Source organism: Natator depressus, chromosome 3, assembly GCF_965152275.1.
Source record: "Natator depressus isolate rNatDep1 chromosome 3, rNatDep2.hap1, whole genome shotgun sequence".
Taxonomy (NCBI): Eukaryota; Metazoa; Chordata; order Testudines; family Cheloniidae; genus Natator; species Natator depressus.
In genome coordinates, this window is record NC_134236.1 from 91,051,216 (window position 1) to 91,078,303 (window position 27,088).

The 27,088-nt window shown below is 44.2% G+C and overlaps 1 protein-coding gene across 1 annotated transcript; it reads left to right on the forward strand.

The window, feature by feature from the left end:
• Positions 1 to 280: 280 nt before the first annotated feature.
• NUS1 (NUS1 dehydrodolichyl diphosphate synthase subunit) lies at positions 281 to 26,012 on the forward strand. Its single transcript, XM_074946927.1, has 5 exons — positions 281 to 888; positions 11,287 to 11,409; positions 18,120 to 18,272; positions 21,792 to 21,891; positions 23,374 to 26,012. Exons 1-5 carry the CDS (start codon positions 501 to 503, stop codon positions 23,462 to 23,464), a joined length of 855 nt encoding a protein of 284 aa, XP_074803028.1. The 5' UTR covers positions 281 to 500; the 3' UTR covers positions 23,465 to 26,012.
• Positions 26,013 to 27,088: the final 1,076 nt, after the last annotated feature.

Here is a 27,088-nt window from a genome sequence, read left to right on the forward strand (position 1 = left end):
CTTGGCCCCGCAGGTCCCAGCGACCCCGGCACGAAAGGCAGCGCCGCTCCTCGAGGCCGGGCCGCGCTACCGCTTGCTGCCCAGGACCCCGCGAGGGGCCGCTGTGTCCAGGTCTCTGCCTCCTACGCCTGAGCGCGGCTGGCAACAACCCCACCCGGACCGTTAAGAACAAGCCCTTCCTGCTGGGCCACGTCATTCTCGCCCTACACGAGGAAGTGACGCCATCGCTAGGATTTCAACCAATAGGAGCTCCGCGGCGTGGGGGTCAAAGGGCAGGCGAAGACAAAGATGGCGGCGCTAGCGGCAGCGGCTGAGCCGGTGAAGCCGTGTCACTGAGGAGCAGAACAGTGGCCAGGCCAGGCCAGGCTAGGCTAGGCGAGGCGTGGGTGGGGATGATGGTGCGTGGCGCGCGCTGTGGCTGAGGATCCCTCGCGCCCTCTAGCCGTCCCGCGCCCCCGCCCTTCTCAGCTGGTGCCCCGGCCTCGCGCTCCCTCCTCTCCATGAGCGGCGCGTGCGAGCTGGTGTGGCGCCTGCTGCACGCCCTGCTCTGCCTGCTGCGCGCGCTGCTCTCGTGGCTCCGCGGGCGGCTGCGGAGCGGCTCCCGCTCGTGGCTCTGGCGCTGGTGGCGCCGCGCGGCCTCTGCTGCCGCCTCCTGCGCGCTCCTGGCGCCCGCCGCCGGGGCCTTCGCCTTCCACAAGCCGGGCGCGGCGCGGCGGGTGCCTGGCGGGCGCGGGCGGTGGCGCTGGGACGGGCGGTCCCTGGAGAAGCTGCCGGTGCACATGGGGCTGGTGGTGACCGAGGAGGAGCCGAGCTACGCGGACATGGCCAGCCTGGTGGTGTGGTGCATGGCGGTGGGCATCTCCTACGTCAGCGTCTACGACCACCACGGTGAGCGAGGGGGCTTGGCGGGGAGAGAGGGACCTTGGGTGCCACCTTCCCGTGCTCGGTAACGGGCCCGGGGCGGATACAGCGCGGCAGCGGTTGGCTCGGCCCGTGGCCGCTGTGTCCTGTCAGGGGGCTCTCCTGGCTAGTTGCTGTTGGAGAAACGCACCCTCCCGTTTCACGGGCTGGGGAGAGGGGCCGCCTGCGGGCTGGGGGGCTCTGCCTGGCCCTGCATGCCCTGGGGGGCTCTCACCACTGAGCTTTTTTCCTGCGTGAATAACTCCATGCCCGCTCCTCGTCTTTGCTGCCCTGGGATTGCCAGCATCATCTCTGCGTGCCTGGCTCTAAGACAGGGGTGGGCAAACTACGGCACGGGGGCTGCATCTGGCCCTCCTGATGTCTTAATCAGCCCCTCAGGCTCTCGCTGGGGAGTGGGCTCCGGGGCTTGCCCTGCCCTGGTGCTCCAGCCGGGGAGTGGGATTAGGGGCATACCCCACTCCGTGTGGCTCCTGGAAACATCAGCATGTTCCCCCTTCAGCTCCTACATGTAGGGGCAGCCAGGGGGCTTTGCATGCTGCCCCCGCCCCAAGTGCCTGCGGACAGGGCAGCCTGTGGAGCCACCTGGCTGCTTCTCCATGTAGGAGCCGGAAGGGGGCGGGGGGAAACTGACATGTTGCTGCTTCTGGGAGCTGCTTGAGGTAAATGCTGCCCAGAGCCTGCACCCCTCCCATGCTTCAGCCCTTTGCTCCAGCCCTGATCCCCCTCCGAACCTCTTGGTCCCAGCCCAGAGCACCCTCCCCTCATCCCCAGCTCCACCCCAGAGCCTGCACCCCCAGCTGGAGCCCTTCTCTTCCCCCCCCCCCAACACCCTGCTCCAGCCCGGAGCCCCCTCCCACTCCCTGAACTCCTCATTTCTGGCCCCACCCTGGAGCCCACACCCCAACCCCCAATTTTGTGAGCATTCATGGCCCGCTATACAATTTCCCTACCCAGTTGTCTCCCTCGGGCCAAAAAGTTTGTCCACCCCTGCTCTAAGAGCAGCTGTGAAACCACCAGAGACCCCTTAGCCCTGTTCTGCTGCCTGATAAAGTGCCAGGCAGCAGTGGAGTCCCCATAACTGTTTGCCTGCTAATTCAGGAGGGCAGGGCGGCGGTCATTCACGTGAGGTTATGAGTAATCATAAAATATCAGGGTTGGAAGGGACCTTAGGAGGTCATCTAGTCCAACCCCCTGCTCAAAGCCGGACCAATCCCCAGTTTTTGCCCCAGATCCCTAAATGGCCCCCTCAAGGATTGAACTCACCACCCTGGGTTTAGCAGGCCAATGCTCAAACCACTGAGCTGTTCCTCCTCCCATACAGCCAGCATCACATCCAACTGCCTGGTTCCACTGCCCTAGCCTGATGGATCAGGTCCCCATTTTGCAGCTGGATGAACTGGAGGTGGCGTTTCAGAGTGAGACCCAGCAGGACTCAAACCCACAACCTTTCGTGGGGAGTCAAATGCCTGAACCACTCAGCCAGCTCACCTCTTTGGTCTATGACTAAAGTTAGTTAAATGGGAACTTAGATTCTGTAGGAATTGGTGGCTTAGGCCTTTACTGCTCACTAGGGAAAGGTTCAGGTTTACTGCTGGTAAATGGACTTGATCATAATGTTCCTTCTGACCTTAATATCTATGACTTGCTTGTTCGGTTTGCTGTTTTTATTCTATAATCTTATTCTGTACTTATCTCTGTTGTCTGAGCACCTTTCAGAAGTTTAAGCAATGTAACTAGCATCTCTTTTTCAAATGTTTTTCTCTTCCAAGGGGGAAAGATGTGTAAATTTTTATTTAAACTTAACATGTTACAGGTAATACAATTTAATAGTGTAATGTTCTGTATTGATGAAGGCAAGATCAAGGAAGTGCACCTTGAGCTTGGAACAAAGCATTGAGATTTAGTGTAAGTCTTAGATTCTGCAGAAGATCCAGTCTTGGATCACCCCTCAAAAAAGTTTAGTCTCCTACATAGATGAGCTTTACCCTTGTAGTAAGTAAATCTATTGTGCCAAAGGAGTGGAGCTGTTGAACAGATGATCTTTAGCTATTCTGGGCCCAAATTATTGGGTTTCTTGAATAGAAGGACAGATCTTGAATTTCTCATTTTATGGGAAGCCAGTGCAGTGAGCAGAGGACATATGCTCATGTTGTCACATGTTGCTGAGGACTTGTACAGAAACAGCACTACTACTGAGCGCATGTCTTCATTAGTAACATTAAAGCGCTGTGTAGTTGCGGCACCAGTGCTGGGAGAGAGCTGTCCCAGAGCTATAACAAACCACCTCCACAAGGACAGTAGCTACCAGTGCTGGTGCACTGTCTACATTGCCATGTTACAGTGCCGACACTTGCAACACTTGGGGGGGGGGGGGGGGAAATCGGTCCACACCCGTGAGCGAGAATGTTGCAGCACTGTAAAGTGGCAGTGTAGACAAGGCCTTAGTTTCTTGATGTCTGATAGTTTCGTTCCCAGCTAGACTGCATAACTTTAGTCCAGCTTGAAAGTGATAGGCAGCTATTACTAACGCTAGCTAAGTCATCTGCGAGGATAGGACAGAGTCATCTAGCCATTTGGAGATAACAGCATCCACAAAAGGCAGACAGAAAAACTTCCTATCTGGCAGGGTGTTTGAGCACTGGAATAAATTGCCCAGGGAGGTTGTGGAATCTCAGTCATTGAAGATTTTTAAGAGACAGATTAGACCACAACCTGTCAGGGTTGGTCTAGATCAGTGGTCTCCAGCCTTTTAAAGCACATAATCACTTTTTGAATTTAAATGCAACCCAGGATCTACCTCAAAGAAAATGTAGAAATAGTAGTAATCTCACAAACCCAAACACCCTTGCCCTGCCCCCTTTCCTGCTCCTGCCCCGCCCCTTCCCCGAGGCCCCACCCTGCTCACTCCATTCCCTCCTCCCTCCATCGCTCACTCTTCTCTCCCCGCCCCCCCACCTTCACTCACTTTCACTGGGCTGGGATGGGGGTTGGGGTGCAGGCTCTGGGCTGTGGCCCAGGGGTTTGGAGTGTGGGAGGGGCTCCAGGCTGACCCTGGGGCAGGAGGCTCGGGTGCAGGAGGGAGCTCAGGGCTGGGGCAGGAGGTTGGGCTCCAGGAGGCGGTGTGGGGTGCTGGCTCGGGGAGGGGACTCAGGCAGCAGTTTGGGGTGCAGGCTCTGGGAGGGGGCTGGGGCAGGGGGTTGGAGTGCAGGAGGGGGCTCTGGGCTGGGTCTTGGGTGCAGGAGGGGAGGTGGGAAGGGATTCAGGTCTGGGGGTTTGTGGTGCTGGCTCTGGTCGGGCGCCCCTTATTTCGGGCGGCTCCCGGCTGGCGGCAGTGCAGTGGGGCTAAGGCAGGCTCCCTGCCTGCCCTGGCCCCATGCTGCTCCAAAAAGCGGCAGACATGTCTAGCAGCAGCTCCCGGGGGAGGGGGAGGGGCAGAGGGTATCTGTGTGCTGCTCCCATTGGCTGTGGTTCCATGTTCATGGCCAATGGGAGCTGCTCTCCCTGCCACTCTGACTACATCTGGTTCCCAAAGGGCAAGATGTAGCAACTTACAAAAGAGCCCAGCACTGCCGGTCAGTGTTTTCTCAACCAAAGTTTACCAAGTTCACTGTCTTCAGTGTGGGATGAAGACTTATAAGAACCTCTATTTAAGCAGCTAGTTTTTCAGGGCTTGATAAATTTCTTAGGTCTTTTTTACACTTAAAAAGCTACAGCGGCATAGCTCTGCTGCTGCAGCTGCACTGCTGTAGTGCTTCAGTGAAGACACTGCCTACACTGATGGGAGGGGTCCTCCTGTCAGAGTAGGTAATCCATCTCCCTGAGAGCTGGTCAGCAGAAGAATTCCTCCATCAAACTAGCATGGTCTACACAGGAACTTAGGTTGGCTTAACTATGTCTTTCAATGGTGTGGATTTTTTGTATCCCTGAGTAATGTAGCTATGCTTACCTACTTTTCTAGTGTAGACCAGACCTTAGTCACCTACTAGTGAGAGAGTGCCTAAATAAAAAAAAAAAAACAAAAACAAACAAACCCACCCACCCTGAACCCTGCTTAGTGCCTTTCTATTTGGTTGACTAGCAAGCAAAGCAGCTGTCTTATACACTTGAAGCTCCATCTCTTCCTAGTTGTCTGGAAGGTAGAAGTCTCCTTTATCCCAGAGTGTTCTGGTTGTTGTGTGGGGGTTTGGAATAGATCTCTGCTATCTCCCTCCCTTGTTTCCCTTATTGTGGGCTGGGGGTGGGGGAGGTGTCTTCATCTCTGCACAACTCAAATGCCTGCTGCCACTGATTGTCAATTTCACACTGTTGCAGGCTATGAGAATCTTGTGTTCACTGCTACCAGTAGGGCTACGAATAGCTGTGACACTGATCAGTTTTGGTAATTTAACTAGACTTCATTGATCAGCAATCTTTCTGCAGACTAGGGCAGAAAAATCTGCATGACTTTACATGCAGTTTACATTTGTAATCTTCTATTTAAAATAGAAGGCTAGGATCTTGTTTTTTTTAAATGAATACTTGTGTATTGTAGAAAATGGTGACTTAGATTCTTATCCATATTGGGGAATTCCTCTGGCAAGGGGACTTTCAACAAATTGGGGGAAGCATGGTACCATGTTTCCTCTCATTTTAGACATTTAGTCAAGAATGCTTCAATAAGACTATCTAGTGTGGTGGTCAGATAGGTTTTCATCAAATATTTAACAGGCTAACCTTCCCCTGAAGAAAAGCCCAGACAGGAATAATAAGCTAGAAGAGAGAGATCACTGAGCTTGCGGCTGCTGTTTGCTTGCCATACTAGTTTCTAGTCGCTGTTATGTCTCCAAGTATAATTCTTGTTTCCATAACACAAGTGCTTACCCTAGCAAAAATTGCACAAAATAACTTTCTATTTAGGAAATATGTACAGTGTGACTATTGCTTGTTTATAAACTAAGCCCATTCTGAAAAACAAATGAAAGATTTTAAACCTGGTTGAGGCAGCTTACAAAGAGTCCAGAGGATTTGTCGTTGACTAAATTTGCCTTCAGTTGTGTCAAAGTATCTTTTTTTCCCCTATAAGAAATAAGCCTAAAATACCAGCATTTTATATACTTCTAAATAGGCTGCATTGAATAGAAGCTATATTATCACCAAACCTGCTGTGATTGCTACAGCTGTTTCTCTTCAGATCGTATAAATCTTTCACCTTCTACTAAAGGTTTCCTGTGTTGCTAAAACTATTCTGATCTTTTGCCACAGAAAGCTAATGTGCTGACACTAAGTCATGAGTTTTAAATTATTCATTTAAAACTCATAACTCTGGAAAATGGCAAACAGGAAGCTGGAGGATATTCCATACATGGAATATACGTTGCTTAGATGTATCTTAACACGTCCAAAGGGAAATATTTAAAAAATGCATAAACATTTTCAAATTTAGTTAAATAAAACTACCTTAAATGTGCTGGATGCAAAACATTTTGGCAAATTCTTATAACTTTTTTTTTTCTTTTGCATTTAAAACTGACTGGTTTAATAAACAAAGGGAGTACTATTTGTAGCTACTGAACTGTTTCTAGCTTAATAGCTCAAGACTTCAGAACTAGTAGATCTCATCCTCTCATACACACACACATTTTTAAACCCATACGTTAGAAGGAAAAATAAACAAGTTTTCTTGCTTTCCCAGTTGGCTTCTTAATTTTGAATGAACTAATCATTGAACTGAACTAGTTGAATAAAATGAAATGAAGAGAATATTTTCTCTGCACCTGCAGAAGAAGCTGTAGATGTCAAAAACTGGTTTAGCATTCCAACAAACTCTAGTTCTGGGTGCTTAACCAGTGACTTCACCAGTTCCATGATCTGACTTTCTTTATAACTTCAGCAGCAACCGAGTAGCACTTGAATATTTGTTTTAATTTAGACTACTTTAATGGATTATAGTAAATTTTGACAACCTATGTTTAGGTCTTAATTTCAAAATTAATCTTGTTTTTTTTTTTTTTTTACAAAGCAATGTATTTAAATCCATTTAAAGAAAAAATATTTTTATCAACCTTGATTTGGAATCTGTTTCAAGCTCCAGATTTGGAACAGGAGGTTCCCAAGATACAGCTGTCCTCTTCTTTCCCTCCCTCCCCCTCCCCCCCCCCAAATTACATGGCATAAAAATTAGGGTTTTTTTGCATGCACCTCAGTCAAACTGTGGCTCTGAGAGCATGTCTACACTACAAGTGCTAGAGCTGCAGCACTATATTTACTACAGCGATGAAAGGGGTTTTTTCCATCATGACAGTAAATCCATCCCCTTGAGAGGCAGTAGCTAGGTCAAGGGAACAATTATTCGGTCAACCTAGCTGTATTTCCAGTGTGGGTTAGGTTGATTTAAGTGTCATACACCCATCAAATTCTCACAGCCCTCAAGAACTAGATTGACATAACGTTTAGCTGTAGACCAGGCTTGATTCTCTTCAAACATATATCACCCACTTTGAGCTAGTGTCCCACACCTGCTGCCCCTTTAAGGAAGCGATATTTTAAAGGGTGTGAAAGATTTGGGGGATATGATTGTCAACTTATTCCATTTTTACTTTGTGAACATCATTTGATTGTAAACTCTGGTGTAACTTTCAGAATTCGTTCTCTCAGGCCATGTCTACACTGCTGCTTATGTCTGCATAACTTATGTCACTTGAGGTGTGAATAAACTACCCCCTGAGTGACAAAAGTTACACTGACATAAGCGCCAGTGTGCACAGCGCTGTGTCAGCTGGAGAGCTTCTGCTGCTCTCAGAGGTGGCTTTATTATGCCGACAGAAAGCTCTCTCCTGGTGGCAGAGTGTCTCCACCAGATGCACTGCAGGAGTGCCACTGCAGTGCTTTATGTGTAGAAAAGCCCTAATAGGAACTTGACACAGAGTACAGAGACTGTCTGGGAAGCTGTCACAGAGCAATCAAAGGCCATCAACAGTGAATGACTCTCTCCTGGTGGAAGAATGAGGTTGCTACTGGCAGGGCCATTGACTTTGAATGACATTTGTGCCCTGAAGTTGGTGGGATGTTGAAGCATAGAAATTCCTCTGTGGAAGAGCATGGACAGAACAGGTGCCAGAGGCATTTTAAGAAAAATGCTCCATAAGGGAAGGAAGCTAATTCATTAGCAGAAACAGAGAACCAATCTAGAGAGATTTCAGAGTAGCCACAAGTACTCCTTTTCTTTTTGCAAATCTAGAGAGAGTGGAGATAGGGACTTTACCTTCCCTGAGCATGTTGATCAAACCCAAGCCTTCACAAAAGGCAGCGAGGTCAGATGAAAGCCTGGTCTACACTAAATAGCTAGATGAACCCATCTACATTGCACAGGAGTGTGAAAAATCTACCACCTTCCCCCCACCAACATAATTAAGCTGACCTAACCTGTGGTAGACAGTGCAAAGTCATCAGTAGTCTTTTATTGACCTTGCCTCTTGGGGAGGTGGATTACCTACTCTGAAGGAGAGTCCCCTTCTGCCAGTGTAGATGGTGTCTATGCTGAAGCGCTGCAGCTGTGCTGCCATAGCGTTTTTCATGTGGACAGTCCCTAAGGGAAAGCATTCAGGAGTTTGTTTTCCACAGATCTGTAACACTCTCACCTTTGAGTATAAAGTGTGTGTGCGTGTTTAAGGAATTCATTTGCTAAGCCTGTATTTCCTTACTTCCATACTGTTTTTGAAGGGTGCAGCTACACAACCAGAGCTCCTGCAGTCAACTAGACTCTGGGGGGAAATATGTCAAAACAACAGAGTGTCTTCAGAGAGCCAGGAACTGTCTTCAGGACCGAAGCAGCCAGACTGCATGGTCCCACTATTCGAGAAGGTTGTCAGACCTTGGCATCCGCACCTGACAGCTCACTTGAGCGATCCAGAGCTAGGAGCAGAGATCAGTAACTTCCCAGAAACAGTGAGCTTAGCAGCAGGTGGGATTCCGTGACTGGATCCCTTTGCAACAGAGGAATGCCTGTTCAGAGAGTGGTACTGGACCATTTTATGACAAAAGGTATTAAGAGTAAAAGTTGGATCTACAATGTGGCTCTAGCAAAGCTGATGAGTTGGAGAAAATCACTTCCACCCCTCTTAAAATGAAACCCCTTCTTTAACCTTGTGTTGGTGCTAATACCTGCCAGGGTATTGATGTGTCACATAAAGGGCCATGGTTAGGGTGACCAGATGTCCTGTTAAAGGGACAGTCGTGTTTTGGGGGATTTTTTTCTTATATAAGCACCTATTACCCCCCACTCCCTGTCCCATTTTTTCCACAGTTGCTATTTGCTCACCCTAGCCGTGGTAGAGTTTGTGGTACAAATGTAACTTTAGCACCATCGTGGCCTAAATGGAGTCTACTCTGCAGGCAGCTTTGGCCAAGAAAAGGCATGCGCAGGAACGCAGCAGTGAAAGTCCCTCCCACAACAGGGGCACCTGTTCTAACACCCCCTAAGTAAACATCCACCCATGGGAAGACTACAATGAATATAGAAAAGGGGCAATATTTCTTTACAGAGGGATGAAAGGAGAAAAATAATGGGGATGGATGGGGGGGAGGGAAACAGTAAAACAGGGTTGCATTTAACACAAGGCCCCACCCAGCAATGTGTCCACACATAAAGTTCAGGAATCCTGGGCAAAGTTCCAGTCCAGGGGTGAGTCTTGGATGCTCCTGGTCATCTTTGGTGTTAGCAAAGTTTCCCCAACAATCCCCTTTGGAGTCCTCTTCTGCTGCTCTCTGCAAAGCCGCACAGAAGAGCAACCTCCCCACTTAACAAGCTAACGGCCTCCTTCCTTATTCCCACAGCAAAGTCACAAGCCCCAGCACTCATGGCCCCACGCAGCTCTGGGCAACAGTGATACTGGATCTGGCTATGGTTTGTCCTTCTCAAGCGATTCCTCCTTGGCACAGTGCTGCCCTGGCTCCTGTATTGGGGTGTCCCCAATGGGCTGCTCTGTCCCTCCCAGGCTTCGTGCAAGTTACCAGCTGCTTCACTCTGTGCGGGCCAGCTGGCCGTCTGTCTGGAGTGCCAGACACACACCCTGTCATTTTCCCCTCTCTCTCTGCTCTCCCCCACCCCCAATCATACTTCCTCCTTCTGAAACAATCGGCACTTCCTGCCTTAGGGAAAAGATTTAAAGGGGCCATGCTCTCTAAACCCCAAAGTGATTACACAAATTTAGTGTAATTTGGTCAAGGGATTATCAACATACACCAATCAAATTGAGCTTCTTTTCATTTTTAACATAATCTCACTGTGCATATGAAAACTGATGTCCTCAACAAGGGCTGGGGTAGACTTTGTGCAGCAGTCCCTAACACAATGAAGAGCAGTTGGAGTGCATGCAGATGAAGGAAAGAATACAATTCAGTAGAGCATACCACATTACATAAAGTGGCATGCTTACTTCATCATTCCTTAGTCATGTGTGCTTATTGTAGAGTAGCCCTGGCTGAAACATACTTTCATTATATCCCTTGTGGCTCTTGCCAGCTCCTAGGAGCAGAGTTAAAGTGGGCTGAGGTTGATGTGTTCTTAAACCTCTGAAAACCAAGAAATAAAGTGTATGAGGCACCGGTGGTCAACTTTAAGTACTAATGAAGTTTTGAGCAGTGAATTTTTGTAATAAATGAGCAATATTATTCTCCTAAGTGTCAAATAGTGAGTTGATCCGAATATGCTGTAATAAATACAGGCCGGTAGTGTCAGTATTGGCTATGAAATCTGACTGTAAAAGTCATAATTGTTCGTGTTGCCTGTAATGTTCATCTGCCCTAGCTACACTTCACATAACTTAGTCTACGGTGTATTTTACAAACATTGATTCTTGTAAAGCTGGTAAAAACATGTAAGAGGTTATGCTGTGCACTGTAGCTTTACGGCTCAGCTTGCCACTTACTATTTGCCTAGAGAAGTCCTGATGCAAAGTTTCATTCATCTTAGGTCACAGACGGAGCTGGTGCAAGGCTAGCATTAGAATATGGGAATTCCTTGCTTCTGCTTGTTTGTACATCTTCATCTCTAACTTGCATCTGACATGTAAATGGTAAATTGGTCATAGAATTAGAGCATTCTAGCAGTGAAGTGGCAGTGTTCTGCTTTCCAAAGAACTATCGGATGTCACTGCTTACTGGTTCAGCTATGCAAGAACAATAGCAGCATACACCAGATTTAAAGTTATATGTAGTTAATTTTATTCTCTTCCAAGGTCATCATGAAGCCGCATTTATGTAGTATCTGCTTCAGTTATTGATTGATCTTGTCATGTCTAGTTTAAAGCTAGTGTTTATTGCCTGTTTGTTCTCTCTGAAAAAGTGGAAACTGAAGTGACTTTTATGTTTTGTTATGGGTTTTTTAAGGAATCTTCAAGAGGAATAACGCAAGGCTGATGGATGAAATTTTAAAACAGCAGCAGGAACTCTTGGGTCTAGATTGCTCCAAATATACAGTGGAATTTGCAAATCAAGACAAAACAGACCAAGGTAGGATTGTGATGATGAGGGCCCTGAGAAAACTAAGTGGTTTGTTCATTGAGGGTTATGTATCCTCCTATATGTACATTCCTCCCTCTCACTGCTACCTCTTTTCTTCCCCTGTTTCTTCCTTAGCCCCTCATTAAAATGGGTGACAAAGAATGTTTATAACCTTCCTGGGCTAGTGTTGTTTTTGTGGTAGTTGCTCAAAGGATCCTGTTATCTAAGGCAGTGACTCTTAACCTTTCCAGACTACTGTACCCCTTTCAGTAGTCTGTCTTGTGTACCCCCAAGTTTCACCTTACTTAAAAACTACTTGCTTACAAAATCAGACATAAAAAGCCAAGTGTCACAGCATACTATTACTGAATCATTGCATACTTTCTCATTTTTACCATATAATTATAAAATAGATCTATTGGAATATAAATATTGTACTTACATTTCAGTGTATAATATATAAACAGTATAAACAAGTCACTGTATGAAATTTTAGTTTGTACAGCCTTTGCTAGTGCTTTTTATATACCTGTTGTAAAACTAGGCAAATGTCTAGATGAGTTGATGTACCCCCTGGAAGACCTCTGCGTACTCCCAGCGATACACGTACCTCTGGTTGAGAAACACTGGTCTAAGGGACATATTGTCCTCATAATCTGTGTGAGAATTATTAGTGGAAGAAAATACTCTTAAATTTAGATGTCCATCATTGTGCTAACACTTCACAGTTAGCTATAGAAATGAGGGGGACACTTCCCAATAGAACATGCAGAATAAGCTTATTTCATAGGCAGCTGCATATTCACTCTTGCTTGTGGGGGGAGGGAGGTTGAGGTTTTTTTATTTGTGGGGTGTTTTTTTTTTTTTTTTTGCATGCTGGCCAGCCTCTTCTCTTTATGTGAAATTAACTAGTCCTGGGTAGGAGAGGGATGTCGGAGGAGGTATTGCCATGATAGTAGCAGTGTGCACAGTACCCCTGGGGGGGAGAAGGGAAGAGTGAACAGAAGCTCTTACACTGCTGCCTGCAGCAGTAGCTTCCTCCTGAAGCGTTTGGGGACCCAGGCAGGAAGGGCAGGAATGTCTACAGTAAGGTTACTTTTGCAATTTAGCATACGCAAACAAATCTAGTGAATGGTTCCTGTTCCACAGTTAACAGGAAGACACTAGGAATCAGTTCTTCTGACTCTGCTAATAGCTGACATGCCTGAACATATTTGCTTTCTTGATAAGATATCAACCTCCATGTGAAAGAGGGACAGCCTGTAACTGAAGGCCTCAGCGTATAAACTTCTCTGCAGGTGTTCTTGGGGCACTGGGTAAACTGCTGCAAACATTGGTATTCTACCAGTATAGTGCCAGACTAACCATGCTATTGTGTTACTCAAAGAGTGCATTTGTAAAGACAAATACTGTACTTACAAGCAATGCTATTTGCCAAACAGAGATTGTTACTTTAAAAATAGTGTCATCAAGTTTTATTATTGTGAATGTGAGAGACTCAATAATTTTAAAATTAGTCTGTTACTGCTTGAGTCATTCAGTTCTCTACACTCACAAGGTTCTCTCACTAGATTTGCAGTACTGCTTTAGAAGATTTCTTGAGAGAAGGGATATATTCCTTTTTAATGTGTCAGCTGGCATCTGCTGCAGAAGTTTCTATTTATTGGCAGTTCTTCTGAAAGAGACATTTTAAAGTTTTCCATTTCCTCAACTGCAAGAGTTCTGGGATGAATTTCTATGTTTTATGTGCCATACAACATTAATAAAGTGTACATTCAGCAGGGGTTCCTTGGATTTTCAGTGTGTAAGACTGTCTTGTTGCCCATCTCTCTCAGTAGTGAAGACATGCTAACTATGAGTGTCATGTTCCTCTTGTCCCCATGCGTCTAGATGCTGCTGCTTCTCCACCTGCTCCCTTAGCTATCCTTCTCTTGGTAGATAGCATGTCAAAGTCTTGCTGGGGATTTTGGTTTCAGACTACAGCATCAGTTTCCTCTCTTTTCAATGCAATATTTGTATTAAGTAACATTCAGAGACCCCGCTGTACTAGGCAACATATAGACATGTTATCTAAGCCCTGAGCTACACTACAGAGTTACATTGATTTGAGCTGCCCTATGTTGACCTAACTCTCTAAATGTCTACACTAAAATTCAGCTCCCACTGATGTAACTTGCCCACTACGCTGAGATAATAACTTCACCTCTGCGAGAGGTTGATGTAGTTTGGTCAACACAGTGTCAGTGTAGACATTGTGTTGCTTACATCAACTGTTGCTGCCTTTCGGAATCCATCGCACAGTGCCCCCCACTGGTAGTTAAATTGGTGCAAGCGCTCCTGGTGAGGACATGCACCGCTGACACACAGAGCTCAATGTGGACATGCAAAAGCAGTTTAATTACTGCAATGGCTATAAGTCAACGTAACTTAGGTAGACTTAATTTTGTAGTGTAGACTTGCTGTAGGTATCATTGGCTGAATTCCTACTCTAGTCTTGGCTTCCTCATGTAGGGCAGGCTTTTAGCTGTAAGAGTTTTGGCTCTTTTAGGCCAAGGTAGGTCAGCCTCAGTTAGGCCAGCTGCCAGTCCCTTTGTCCTCTCAAACAATAGTAATTGTGACTATTACTAGACTATTACTAAATGGATAGACTAGACTATTACTAAATGGATCAGTTTGACTCCCAGGGTCAGGGGGAGCTGCTGAGTGTTCAGCACTTCAGAAAATGAGGCCACTGATTTGTGTCTAAGCGTACACTTATTTAAGAGCCTAACTTAGGCGTCTGTTTTTAAAAATATGTTGGTCCAAGTTAGTATAGTATCTTTAGAGATCAGCTAATTCTTCTTCAAGTAGATGCAGATATCTGTTCCACTTAGGTGTGCACATGCCCTGCACGCCAGAGCTAGAGACTTCCCTATCATTACCCATAGAAGGGCCACGCTTGTGGCTGTGGCCCTTCCCCAGCTATAAGAGGTGGCAGTGCTTGCTTTGTTTGAGAGGCCCACCTTAAAAGAGCACTGTTTTGATCTGTAAATCATTTCAAAAAAGGAGACTCGGGTGACATTATACCTTAGGTGCTGCCTGAGGCAGTTTTTGAACCGGCCATGCGGTCTGATCCCATACCAAGGCCTTTCTCAGGCCAAAGCTCACCCTCAGGCTTGGAGAGCGCTGCTGCCTCTCGTTCCAGTGCAGACACCTCATCAAAGAGAGAGAGCTAGAAGTTCTCCATTATTGGCGCCAAGGAAGAGGTCTCACTCCAAGTCATGGGGTGACTGCTCTGCCTCCCACAGGAAAAGCACAGACTGGCACGGGGCTGGTTCTGGTGTGCAGGATGGCACAGGTACCTCTGACCCTTCCCCAATACTGAGCGGGAAGGGCAGAAGCCCTGTACTGTTGACTCTGGCCTCTGGGCACCCCTGGAGTCCAGTACTGCTGAGGGAGATGCCGGTGTCGACTGTCCATGTTGTCTGTATCAGTCAGCTACAGACTTCTCCTGCCTTTCATTCTGAATCTAACCATTGGTCCAGGGCTGCACCACCTATGGTCCCTCCAGCTGAGCAAGCTGCTGAACCTCCATGTCTGTTGCCACTGCATCCAGACCTTCCCCTTCCTGTGGTTGGAATGGCACCTATACTGGAATTGGGAAACAGGACCTCAGCACTGGGGACCCTCTTCAGCCCCACCACATTTGGTGCTGCAAGTGCTCCCATGATGGCTCTCGCCACCCTTGGCATTGACACATTTGGGCTCTCCGTACTGATGTTTGCACCAGGACTGACACTGCTTATGACACCAGCATGCTCAGTAGAGATGGTGCTGTCTTCATCACAGATTCCCTCCTCGTTCTCCGTGACGGATGAATCGGACCGCCTGTTGGCTCCCTTGTGCGTCGCTCTACCCATGTTGCTGAGATTCTAGGGCTCCGATTCCAGTTCGGAGTTATCTTTCCACTTCACATCACCTGAGGAACTCAAGGGACTGCCAATGGATCAGTTTGACTCCCAGGGTTGGTGTGTGACCTGTGGCAGGGACCATGGTCCCTGGCCTGGCCCCTACTGGCCACCAGTGCCCTACCCATATCCATGTCCTTGGACTCAGTAGGATGCTTCTTGTTCACAGAGATCCTGCTCTTTGTCCTGATTGAAGCCAAAGTCATGCCAGGTTGACAGTGGTGGCTTTGAATCAGCCGCAGGCCCAGGCATTGGCGGTCTTCCTCCCTGCAGAATTGCTGGAGTCCTCCGTCCTGGGTATATCTTCCCAGGAGCAAAAGCTTATTTTGACCTTCGTCCTCATTGCTGGACAATGCTGTGCTGCTTGATTTGTCCTCCCCTTCTATCCTGGAGAACTTGAAGATGTACCAGGACCTTTTACTCTGTATAGCCATATCCCTTGGCATCCAGGCAGAGTTCCTCCAAGAGAACATGCATAAACTGGCCATTTTACACCCTGCTGTCCCTGGAAGAATGGCCCTCCCAATCAATGATACACTCCTCGAGACAGTGACAGCCCTGTGGAGAACACCGGCCTTGGGACTGCTGATGGTGAAATGCATGGAAGAGCACTACTTTGTTGCCATGCAGGTATTTGAAGGGTTCTGTTCCTATCGGGCCCCGAATTTCCTTGTCATAATGCCAGTAAATGACAGGGCCTGGCAGGGTACGTTCAAGTCTACCACCCAAGGACAGACTCCAGGCAGTTGGATCTGCTGGGCAGGAAGATCTATACCCCATTGTCTGCATAGATGAGGATCGTTAATTAACAAGCTTTGCTGGCCAAGTATGACTTCTTCAATTGTCAGCCATGGCTAAATTTGAGGACCAGTTGCCCGAGGTGTCATGTGAGCAGTTCCAGGCATTTGTTGCAATAGCCTGTTTGGTGGCCAAAACTTCCCTGCAGTCCACTTTTGATTTTACCTTGTCCAGGGTCATGGCCTCGGTGGAAACTATGTGGAGGGATTCCTGGTTGCAAAACTCTGGGATTGCTCTGGACATCCAGCAAGCCATTGAGAACTTGCCCTTTAATGGGTGAGTCTTATTCTCCTACAAGACAGATGACACCGTGCACTCTTTCAAGGATTCCAGGGCTATCTTGAGGTCCTTGGGAGTGTACACATCTCATTCTGCTAAACATTCTCTGGGTGTCGTCCCCTTAATTATGGGGACCTCTTTCTTCTTATGAAGAAATTGAAATCAGATGTTGGACAAGGGGTACTGGGGCACCAGCGATGGTCTTGGACCATCTGTATATGTTTCAAGAGATGTGGTTTTGAGAGCTAGGGGAATTGAAATCTGCCTTGTGCTAAAGAGTACAAGTCCAGCCAAGCAATGGTTGTAATCCTGTTTCTCTTAAGGTTCAAATGTGTATATTCTGCAGCAGCCCGTATTGGGATAGCTGTGCTGGTCCCATCTTGTTTCCGGGTGCTTCTGCAAGCCTCCAGGCTCTCCTTTTCACAGAAGAACCTGGCCATCCTTGAAAGCAGCTGAAAACCAAGAGAGCCAGAGCTATCTGACCACATAACTCTTCATGGACTACCAGCAAGTGCTCTGTAGTCCGTGGCTGAGTCTGAGAACCTAAATAATAAACATGGTCTGTTACACACCATACAAAGCATATTTAATGATTCCGAGCTGTATTCCTGGTTCTTTAGGTAAATGCACTGGATGCAAGTAGCCAGTTGAGGCCCACTACAAAGTTTGCCCCTCATGGATGAACTTGTGACTGAATATCTTTCTTCACCCTCGGACAAGAAATCTGGAATGTGCATCTTCTTTCAAAAATGGGCCACAAGTACATCAACTAGCAAGAAGCTTGTGGGTACCCTGCCTTCATTTCTTCCATTTACTTAGTCTGGTGATATAGACTTAAAAACTTGTGGCTGTCTTCCCTAGTAGCCTCATAATCCTTGTTGTCTGTTTCTTAATTTCTCTGTTTATAGCCTTTTCAAAGACTCTTGTAAAGCAGTTACTTGCAGCCAAATACTTCAAAATCATAAATGTATTATGAGTTTCTTAAAGATCCCGTCTGTGCCTTTCACCCATATCTCATTATGCTGTGTCTGGAATGGTCACATCCCTGCCTCCTATTTTGTTCTTTGTGCTGCTTCCTTGTTTTTGTCTGTTCTTTCTTTCATTTGTCTTATCCTTCTGTTTTTTATTGGTATGCGTTCCATTTTTTCATTCTTGTTTTGCCACTCCATTTGGAGCCCAGGTGATCCCTCCATTTTCTCCCCTACCCCACTCCCCAGTGTCCTAGCCTTCTGGCAGAGTGCTTCCAGCAGTCATGTGCAGCAAGAGCCAATGCAGCCTTCTGGAGTGGCCTTGGCCTCCAGCGTCACAGGTTGGAAACTGGCCTGAGACTAATGACACCATTAAATTATGAGTGGTAGGCTTTTAGGCACTTCCAAGATCCCTGTAAGATGTCCTAAGGTCAAACTGTAGGAAATACAAAGTTAAGGTGACAAACCTGGAGGCTATCAACACCATAAACTTTTAAAAAGATGTAGTTGTGATATACATGTTTATACACTGTGTAGAAATGCTTAGTGCATTGCTTCTTAAAATGTGAGATTTCAAGATGTGCAAGCTTTGTTACTGATACAAGAACTTGCATCCGCGTCCCTGTTCTCTGACTAGTTTTCATCAGCCTCCTAGAACTGTAAACAAATAACCTTTCTTGCAAAAGATCACTTGCTTTTAAAACAACTTTGTGCTTTGTACCTGCAGTTTTAAATTGCCAATCTACATTGAAGGTGCTGTCCCCAGAAGATGGAAAGGCAGACATAGTGAGAGCTGCTCAGAACTTCTGCCAGTTGGTAGCACAACAGCAAAGAAAATATACAGACCTGGATGTGAATGTCTTAGACAACTTACTAAGTAGTAAGTATTATATTGTGCCTGGGGCAGGGAGGGAATACTATGTGCTAATAAGTCAGTTTGTAACAGGCATATTTGGATCAGAATGGCATTGGATTTACATCTGGATTTGATCTCCTGCTCAGCGCTGATGACAATTCTAGAACTTTTGTCCACATCTTGATAATATATAGCCTAAATCGTAACATTTTTCATGTCCCTGTCACAGAACGGAGCAAATAATTTTTAAAAAATCAATTATTTCAGTGTTTGGGAGTAAAAAATGGTTCATTTTAAACCAAAATGGAATTTTCATTTTTCCCTTCAACTAAACAAAAGCTTGAAAACCTTTCAAATGTCAACTCAAAGTGACATTTTGAAAAAAATGTGGACACTTAAAATTTTTTAGTGTTTTTCAGCCTAAACTATTTCCCAAATTTGAGAATCGCTTCAGAGCGCACTTTCTTCTCCTCCCCCCCCCCCGCTTCCCCCCAAGGTGGGGTGGGTTTTTTGGGGGTTGGTTTTTTTTTGGCAAAAATTCTATTAGTCAAAAAAATTTCACCGAGTTCTGCCCCATTTGAAGATGCTGCTAAACTCTTTGCAGACCACTCTGAAAACATTATATCCCACCGGCTTCCTCTCACCTTCTGTGTCAGTTTCTTCTATGCCTTCAAAGCTCGATTTAACTCCTCCCCTCCAAGCCTTCCTCCTGTCTGTGACCTGTATAGTCTCTCCAACACCAGTCTTCATATCTCAGTGTGTCTTATGGGATTCTCAAACTCCTTTCCCTCTGAAGGAAGGAGAGAAGTGCGACTGAGTCAGCTGAATGTATTAAAGGCTGTCTTCACATTCAAATTAATGCCTTTCAAATTAACTTACCTCAGATGAGAGCAGCCAAACTACAGAATAACATCATGATGCAGAGAGTGAATTTTTAAGTTTTAACTGACCAGAACTTGGAAACTAAACTTTCTTTTTTTTTTTTTTTTTTGGAAACTAAAGAAAATTCAAGCTTTACTCTTGAATTGTGCTGAAAATTTGGTGTAGATGCACAGTTGCTTTTATGGACACAAGACAGATTTGACTTTTAGGGCCAAACTGAATATGCTTACTGCTGACATCCATAATACCTCTGACATAACTCTAATTTAACTCAGTTGTCTAGGAATTAAGTTTGTGTACGTATCTGAAATAAAAAAACATTACAGGTAGAGCTTAATTATCTCTAACACAAGCACTGTAAAAACCAGGAATTTCTGAATTATGTTTAGTTATTCTGAATGCTAAGGGGTTAGGTTAAATTTAAGAAATCTAAACATGTTAAGGTAGCAAAATGTACAGTTAAGGCACTTAAACAACTCTCCCCTGTAATGACACCAAGAGGGAATGTGGAAAGAGCAAAGAAAAATGAAAAATCAGTTGAATCTATGACTACAAGCACAGATGTTGCAATCAGAATTGTTTGGTTTCTGCATGGCATTATTACAGGCCAGAGTTAAAACTAAGGATGCCTTTAGGATCATGTCCACTGAGCACTTTCTCCCTATCCTTGATCTCTATTGCTGTATCATATACTGACTTGCATGTCCTTCCTAGCCAACTTCCTAGAGTACATGGAGGAACTGAGTTTAGTTACTGCTTCTCTCGATCCTGAACTCCTTTTTAATGGGCCACATCAATGGCTCAGGTATAGAAGATGTGTGCTGGAAGTTACAATTCCTTTGCTACGCAAAATCTGTCCAGCTAATCAGGCCACCACGCTCTCTCTCTCTCTCCAGCCTCTGGAATGCAGAAGGAAACACTCAACAAGAGCACAAGATAATTTCAGTAGATATCTCAGACTTGTCCCTCCCTCTACAGAAGACTTTCTTATGTATAACGCCATGTAGTCCCAATGGCTCTAAATCTGAAATGTTCCCTTCTTTTCCTTCAGAGATTAACTCTTCCAGAGGCTAGGACGCTTGCCTCAGTCAACCACTTTCATACCTAAGGTTCTGTGTCACAATCCTAAAAACCAGAATAATCCCAGAGGAATGGAGTAGGCAAACAACCCATAGTCCAATGATGATTCTACCCTCATCAGAAGGTTTTGAAATGATTTTTAGTATGGCTTGGTGTTGTCTTTGTTCTGGACTTGCCTGTCAATGTTAGGTGCAGGGCTTCAGCTCTGCAAGAAAAACTGAGCTACTTGGTCATCTGTTTCCTCCCTTAACACAACAGGAGAGCATCATAATAGGAAATTAAGGTGTCGTACTTTCCACATAGACGATTCTTATGTGTCTAATTTGAAAGAGGCAGATCCGATTCTTGCTGTACATGGAATTACTCCCAAAAATGAAGGCAATTTGATTCCAAGCTCACATTGAATACCAAAAAAACCCAAGCCTAGGTATTTTCTTACTATGGGGCCATTCAGTTAGTTAAACGACTGACATAGCTACAGTATGGTTGGCTCTATGTGGGAGTTGTCCAAGATGGATGTAGGCAAAGCATTACAGTTTAGCCTGAAGTGCGTAGTGTGGGTAGGAGTTTAAATGTTACCACACAACCCTGCTAAGCCTGCTTCTAATAGTCCTGCATTTTTTAAACTACCACAATTACAACTTTATCAAACATCTTAAAATGGAATTAGTCTAGTTTTACAAATATAATCCACAGAGCTGGATTGCAGTGTGGCCTAGCTAGAGCACTGGACTGGGTCTCTGGAGACTTGGATTCTATTCCCAGTTCTGCCAGTGGCTTGCAGAATGGACTCTGGCAAGTCACTTCATCTTTCTGTGCCTCCATTTTCTCATCTGTAAAATGGGGGTAATGATATTTCCCTCCTTTTAACATCTATTGATCTCAAAGGAGGTACCTATTGTCTGAGACATTATGGTGTCAGAGGCTGGATGAAGGCAGAAATACATCTGACCTTGGGACTCCTACTGACACTTTATTAGATCTACGTATTGTTACTTGTCTACAGTCATTAAGAACAAATGGCGAAGTACAAGAAATTAAGCAGTTCATGCCTGTTTTTGTGTTTAAAGCACAGGGATCACTAGATAGTAAAAAATCTGTCAACCTGTATGTTAAGAGCAGGCTGCCTTTTTTTTTTTAAAGTTCTCTGTGTAATAAATCCATTAACATTTCTCAGCTGTGTCCCAGTGATTGGGGCTTTTTGTGGAGAGTTCTGTGATGTATGTTATGTGATGTCATGGTCAATATGTCAACTAATTTGATTTTTCACAGTAGGATTCTAACATGTCTTCTATATAACCAAGTCACCAAACTATCGCTGGTGCAAGACATAGCAGCCCACTCTTACCAATGATGGCCTCAACCTCTTACTCCAGTTACTTTTTAGAAAAAAGGAGCAGGGCTGATCTCTTTTCTCTAACACTTTACTGTCTCAAGTGATTTTTTTTTTTATTTTATGTATTTATTTTAAATGAACACATGCATATTGCATGTGAAATAAGTCTTAAAATTCTGAGTCTAAATCTCTAATCCTATAAATTTACTTAATTTCCCTCTCTTTTAATTTATTTATTTCTGTAGGTAATAAAGGTTTCCCTGACCCTGATTTAATTTTGAAGTTTGGTCCTGTGGACAGCACATTAGGATTCCTTCCCTGGCACATCAGACTAACAGAGATCATGTGAGTCGGTTATAAATCATTGTGAACTGGATTGGAATATATTCATTCTTTAACTTAACAGTTTTTTTTTAATTTTAAAGTAGTGCAGAAAGAAAGAGATTGAAATCCCTCCAGCAGACACAAAGCAAGTCCTAAGTTCTGCTTGAAGATAGTGATTGTACAGAAAGTATCTGTTCAGTGCATCAGTTTTTACTGTCTCCTATTAGAGAGAGATAATATTGATTGGTTCCCCGCTTTTGGGCTTTGCTTGTCTCCTACAAGAAGCATTTACTCCATTAGCTCTAGAGGTTTTTGTCCCTTGAAGCCCAGATAGAAGTTATGTGCACAGATATGTTTTCAGTGTCTCTGTTAATTGATTGTTGCACCTCAGTTCCTTTTCTGACCATGGTGTGCAAAAAAACTTCTAAAAAGTGTCATGACCAGTTCAGTTAGGAGGATCCTGAATCCTTTTGTTATATGCCCTGTTTGATAGGTTCTTCAGAAAAGATTAAGTAGCATCTGAAATAGACCACTGGCTTCACAGTTGAGAAGTTATCAAGCCATCAGTTTCACATGACAGTGTTTTGCATCAGCTTATATTAAGTTGTCTTTGAATTGTATGTGTTTGACCTTTTCTCATAACAGGAGCATGTGCCTTGCTGTTGATACTTACTTTTTCACTTAGAGTTAAGTTTTATGTAAGGCTCTGTTGCCCTCTGTCTACACATGGAGGTTGTTAAAATATACTTGTCTGTCTCTTCTAGATTTAACTGAAGAGATGTTATGGGGTCAGAGGCATTCTTTGTGGATGTGTTGGGGTTATTTCATGTCCAGGAGCACTCTGAATGAAGGCAGAAGTGTGTCTGACCTTAGGACTCCTACTGACACTTCATTAATTGTCTTTGAGTGCTTTAATAGAAAAAGGGCTCAATCATACTTTCACCCAGAAGATTTAAACTCTTCTTCTGTGGTTTGAAAAATATTTGAAAATTTCTCTGTGTTGTGGGAAGCAGCAACTCTTTGTGCTATTTGTGGGCTACTTCAGAAGCCAGTAGAAGAACCCTTAAATAAAGGGCATGACAATAGAATGGCAATGGTACTACGTAAGTTGCTTAAAAGTAGTGTCTTAAGGCTTTTCTACACACTAATTTACCATATTTACACAAATAGCTAACCTGTCTGTAATTAACACAGTTTTTATTTTGGCATAAGTCTGTCTGTCTGTCTCTCACTTATTTCACAGTGCTCTGTAAGTGTCCACGGACAAACTTGCGCCAAAATAAAAAACGGGTTAATTACACCCAAATTAGCGTTTTCAGTGCAGTTTCTGTATAGATAAGCCCTTCATTATGAGGGTTATTTGAGGGGTACCAGAACTCTGCAGCTCAGTTAACCGTTGTTGTGATTGTGATAATTAACCAGAAATTACATTTCCTTGCCTGGGCAAACTCCTTTTATATAAAATAGTTGCCTTAATGGCTCCTTCCTAATTTGTTTCCTCAGTTCTTTGCCTTCACACCTGAACATCAGCTATGAAGATTTTTTTTCTGCTCTTCATCACTATGCAGCTTGTGAGCAGCGTTGGGGAAAATGACTTCTTGCGAAGCACTCTTGTCAGGCTTTCCATGGAAAGGATCCAGTATCTCTGTTTACAAGCATCCTGTGATCTGTACAAGTCTGGTTCATAGTAATTTTCTTAATTTATCAACAAACTCAATAAAGTGTCTTACCTTTCTAGAGAGTCTGTGCGTGTGAGTGAGAATCCTTCTGCAGAAAGGGGGAAACGCACAAGTTTGTTAATTTGTGCAAATGACCTTGTATACATTTTAAGCAGAGCTGATCAGATGCTTCATGCCCCCCACCTTTGTCTTTTTTTTTTTCTTTCCAGTGACCAAAATGTTATGTAAGAATAATCTTGCTCTTTGCTAAGAGGCAACATTCATAGTATCATTGTGAAAACTACAGGGCAATATAAGATGTTGCCACATACATTGAAGGTACTTTTCAGTGGAAAAGTGGAGACTTGTCTGCCATTATATGACCGTCCATTCCTCATCCTCCCTGTGTTCCTCATAGATGAACACTTGAGAGCCGTTGGCCTGGTTGTCTTCAAGTATGTTAAGTGTGTGTTTGTGTATTGCGTATATCAGTAACTATTCTGGTGACCATAAAAATGAAATGAAAAGATTCCAGCTTACCCGCTGACAAGACAAAGCATCTAATAGGATAAAAAGCACAGGTAATAAGTTTCTGGAATCTGAAGAGGCCACAGATTCTTTCATTACCTTATTTTGGAGTAAGTGCATTAAGCAGCAGTCTGTTATGAAATATTCAGGGTGGGTTGTGGGTTTTTTGGAGGGGACAAGGATGTTTAAAAGCAAAAGCCTTCTAAAAATGTACCTATAGCCTGAGATCTTCCCTTCTTCCCTAGGACCCAGCGAAGCCAAATTCCTGTTGAGTTCAATGGACACTGAATTGAGCACCCATAGTTGATGAGATGACATAAATTGAGATTTCCAAAACATAATTAACATTATAAATGACTTTTTATATTGCACTGATCTGGTACTATTTTTAAAATAACTTTTTAAGTGAATTAAGTCTCTAGCTGGATAAAGCAGTCTCAGATTGAGTTAAATTTAGATTTTGGGTTGCTGATTTTATTTTTCATTCTCTATTTAAGGAACAATACAAATTGCCACTGTGCTTTCCTTATTACTGTTTAGCCATACGGCAGTGTTTAATTGTGTACATTTCAGGGAAGTCTCCGTCAGATGTCAGTATACATACTGAACTAGGTATGTTCAAGACTGAGTTTATGAAGTGTGCAAATAGCAGTGAAGAGAAGGAATGGATTTAGTGAACATACAGTGCTCTTATTATGATTTTTTCATGTTTTGAGATCATGAATGATGAAGCAATGTAACCAGAAGTGCAGCATTAGGTTAATATCTTCATAAGGAACTGACAGTTATAGGGAAAAAAAACTCCATCACAGAATGTCCTAATTAAATTTTTTAAATATAGAAAATACACTTGAAATAAAAGCTCTTAAATTGAAATTGTCATCTGTCTAAATGCTTTTAAGTATGAAAGAATAAGCAGTACCTAAAAAGAGAGCTGTACTGTTTGTTGCTGAATGTTTGTCGTTTTGAAACTATATCCTTTATTTTGTCCTTGACTTTATAGAATCGTTAGCCGGTCCTTGAACAAGTGTTTCAGATTTGTCCCCCTCCTCAGAGATTTAGTCCTCTTTTGCTTTCTCTTTAAGAAGGTGGGAAGCTTGGCAAAGCACTACATGGGAAAAATCTTTATTTCAGTTTAAAAAGGGAACTGTCAGGTTTTAAACTAATGGTTTTTTTGTAAAATAACACACTATGCTTTGTCATGAATAGCTATAATGTTACAGTGCAGGTTGCAGAGATATTACTTGTTAGCATCAGCATTTTTTACTTGTTGTTTTCCTCTCCCTCCTTTAATATCCTACTACAGGTCCCAAAAGAACCTATAATAATGTGAACTGCCTCATTTCATGTCTTCTGTGAGACAAAGGGACACTGCTCTCAGCTGATCCTTTCAAGGACGTCAAGATCTTCCATATGGGTTGTAATGCCAGTACAGTGTATTTAATCTCATTTGTGGGGTTGGCTTTTGATGTTCACCCTGTTTCTACTATGATAAAACAAGATGGACAATTTAACATGCAATGCCTACTTGGGGTTGGGTCCCTGTAATTCCCCACTAAACATTGTAAATTTAGCTTTTGGGGATGGGAGGAATGACTTGCTGTTGAAGAGAGATCTTGGGTATTGTGAATTAAATTTTTCTTGAGGCAGAGACCACCTTCATGTAAACGTAAAAAAGGTTGTCAAGCAGTTCTGGTATTGGCAGTAAACAGAAATAAAACAGGAAAATGAGACTTAATTCTGTGTTTCTTTTGATCTTTTCACCAATCTGCAGACTGCCAAAAAAGACTTGCATTTCCTGAGCTGTTTTTGGCCCTTAACAAATTCCTGAATAGCTTTACTAAAGCTAGTATTTCCTGTTTCAGAGCCAGACCTTAAGATTTAGTGAGCTGTGCCAAATACACTGTGTATATCCACAACTTGATCTTTGAGTGTGTCATTGCAGTTAGCCCCCCCCCCCACCCCGGCTTGCGCTGTGTGAAGGTACGTTGTATAGCTGTGACATTCCGTGTGGCTGTGGTCTCTGGCTACATGTAAATAACGTGTAAAGCAAGTTTTTTTATGATTAAGGAATCAATTTATTTAACTTTATTATTGAAAGTTAAACCTGAATCTGTAAAACAAGAAACCAATAAAAAATATAAGCTTTCTACAGGCTATGGTGTTATATGAACACTTTCTCTAGATTTTTGAATTGGGAGATAATTTATATGGCTCACAGTGGAATGGTATCACTTTTTTTTTCTCTTCTGGAGTGTTCTGCTCAAAGCAGACCCTACCTCTTGAGTGAACCTCCAAAACATTTTTCGTGGACTGTCCCCCATTTTTTTCTTTGAACAATTCATGTCCATTGTGTTCACATTATCCTGTAGAGCATCTGCACTAGAGAGTTGATGAGATTGTGTGGGGATGGGGGTGGAAGGGGGGAGAATCTGAAACTTAACTCAGTCCTTTTATATAAAGGGATCTAAACTTTCCGTTGTAGAAGGGAAACCCAGATGCTTGTTCTGGGGCTTGTTTTTGTTTACATTTTTTCTGTAAACAAGCTAGGAGATGCTAAGCCCTCACCCACCGGGGGTTTGTCTGTGTTCCAGTGATTCTTGGCATTAAATAGTAATACTTCCTTCCATAATCTCCAGTTTAGAGGAGGGAACAAAAAAGGTTTAAGTGGCTTGTGATCAGAGTTGTTAGAGCTGGAATTAGAATGTACTAAGCCTTGATCTACCCTGTATTTAGTCCACTAAACCAATATTCCTCTCAGAATTACTTTTCTGGAGCCCAGTGATCACATTAGCCATTCAGCTGTGGAGTAGTTTCAGCTGCCAATAGCCAGCTAGGGTGAAGTCTGTGATTAATTTAGTGGAGTTTAAAAGGCACGACTTCATACTGCAAGTTGTGCTGAGGTCTCCTTTCAAAATCAGGAATCACTGAATAGTGGGCCTCAGAGGCAAGCTCTGATCTGCCTCCACAGATGACTGAACTCTGAATAACCTAGTGATCTGTTGTAGGTTTCCCCATATTTTCAACCTTAA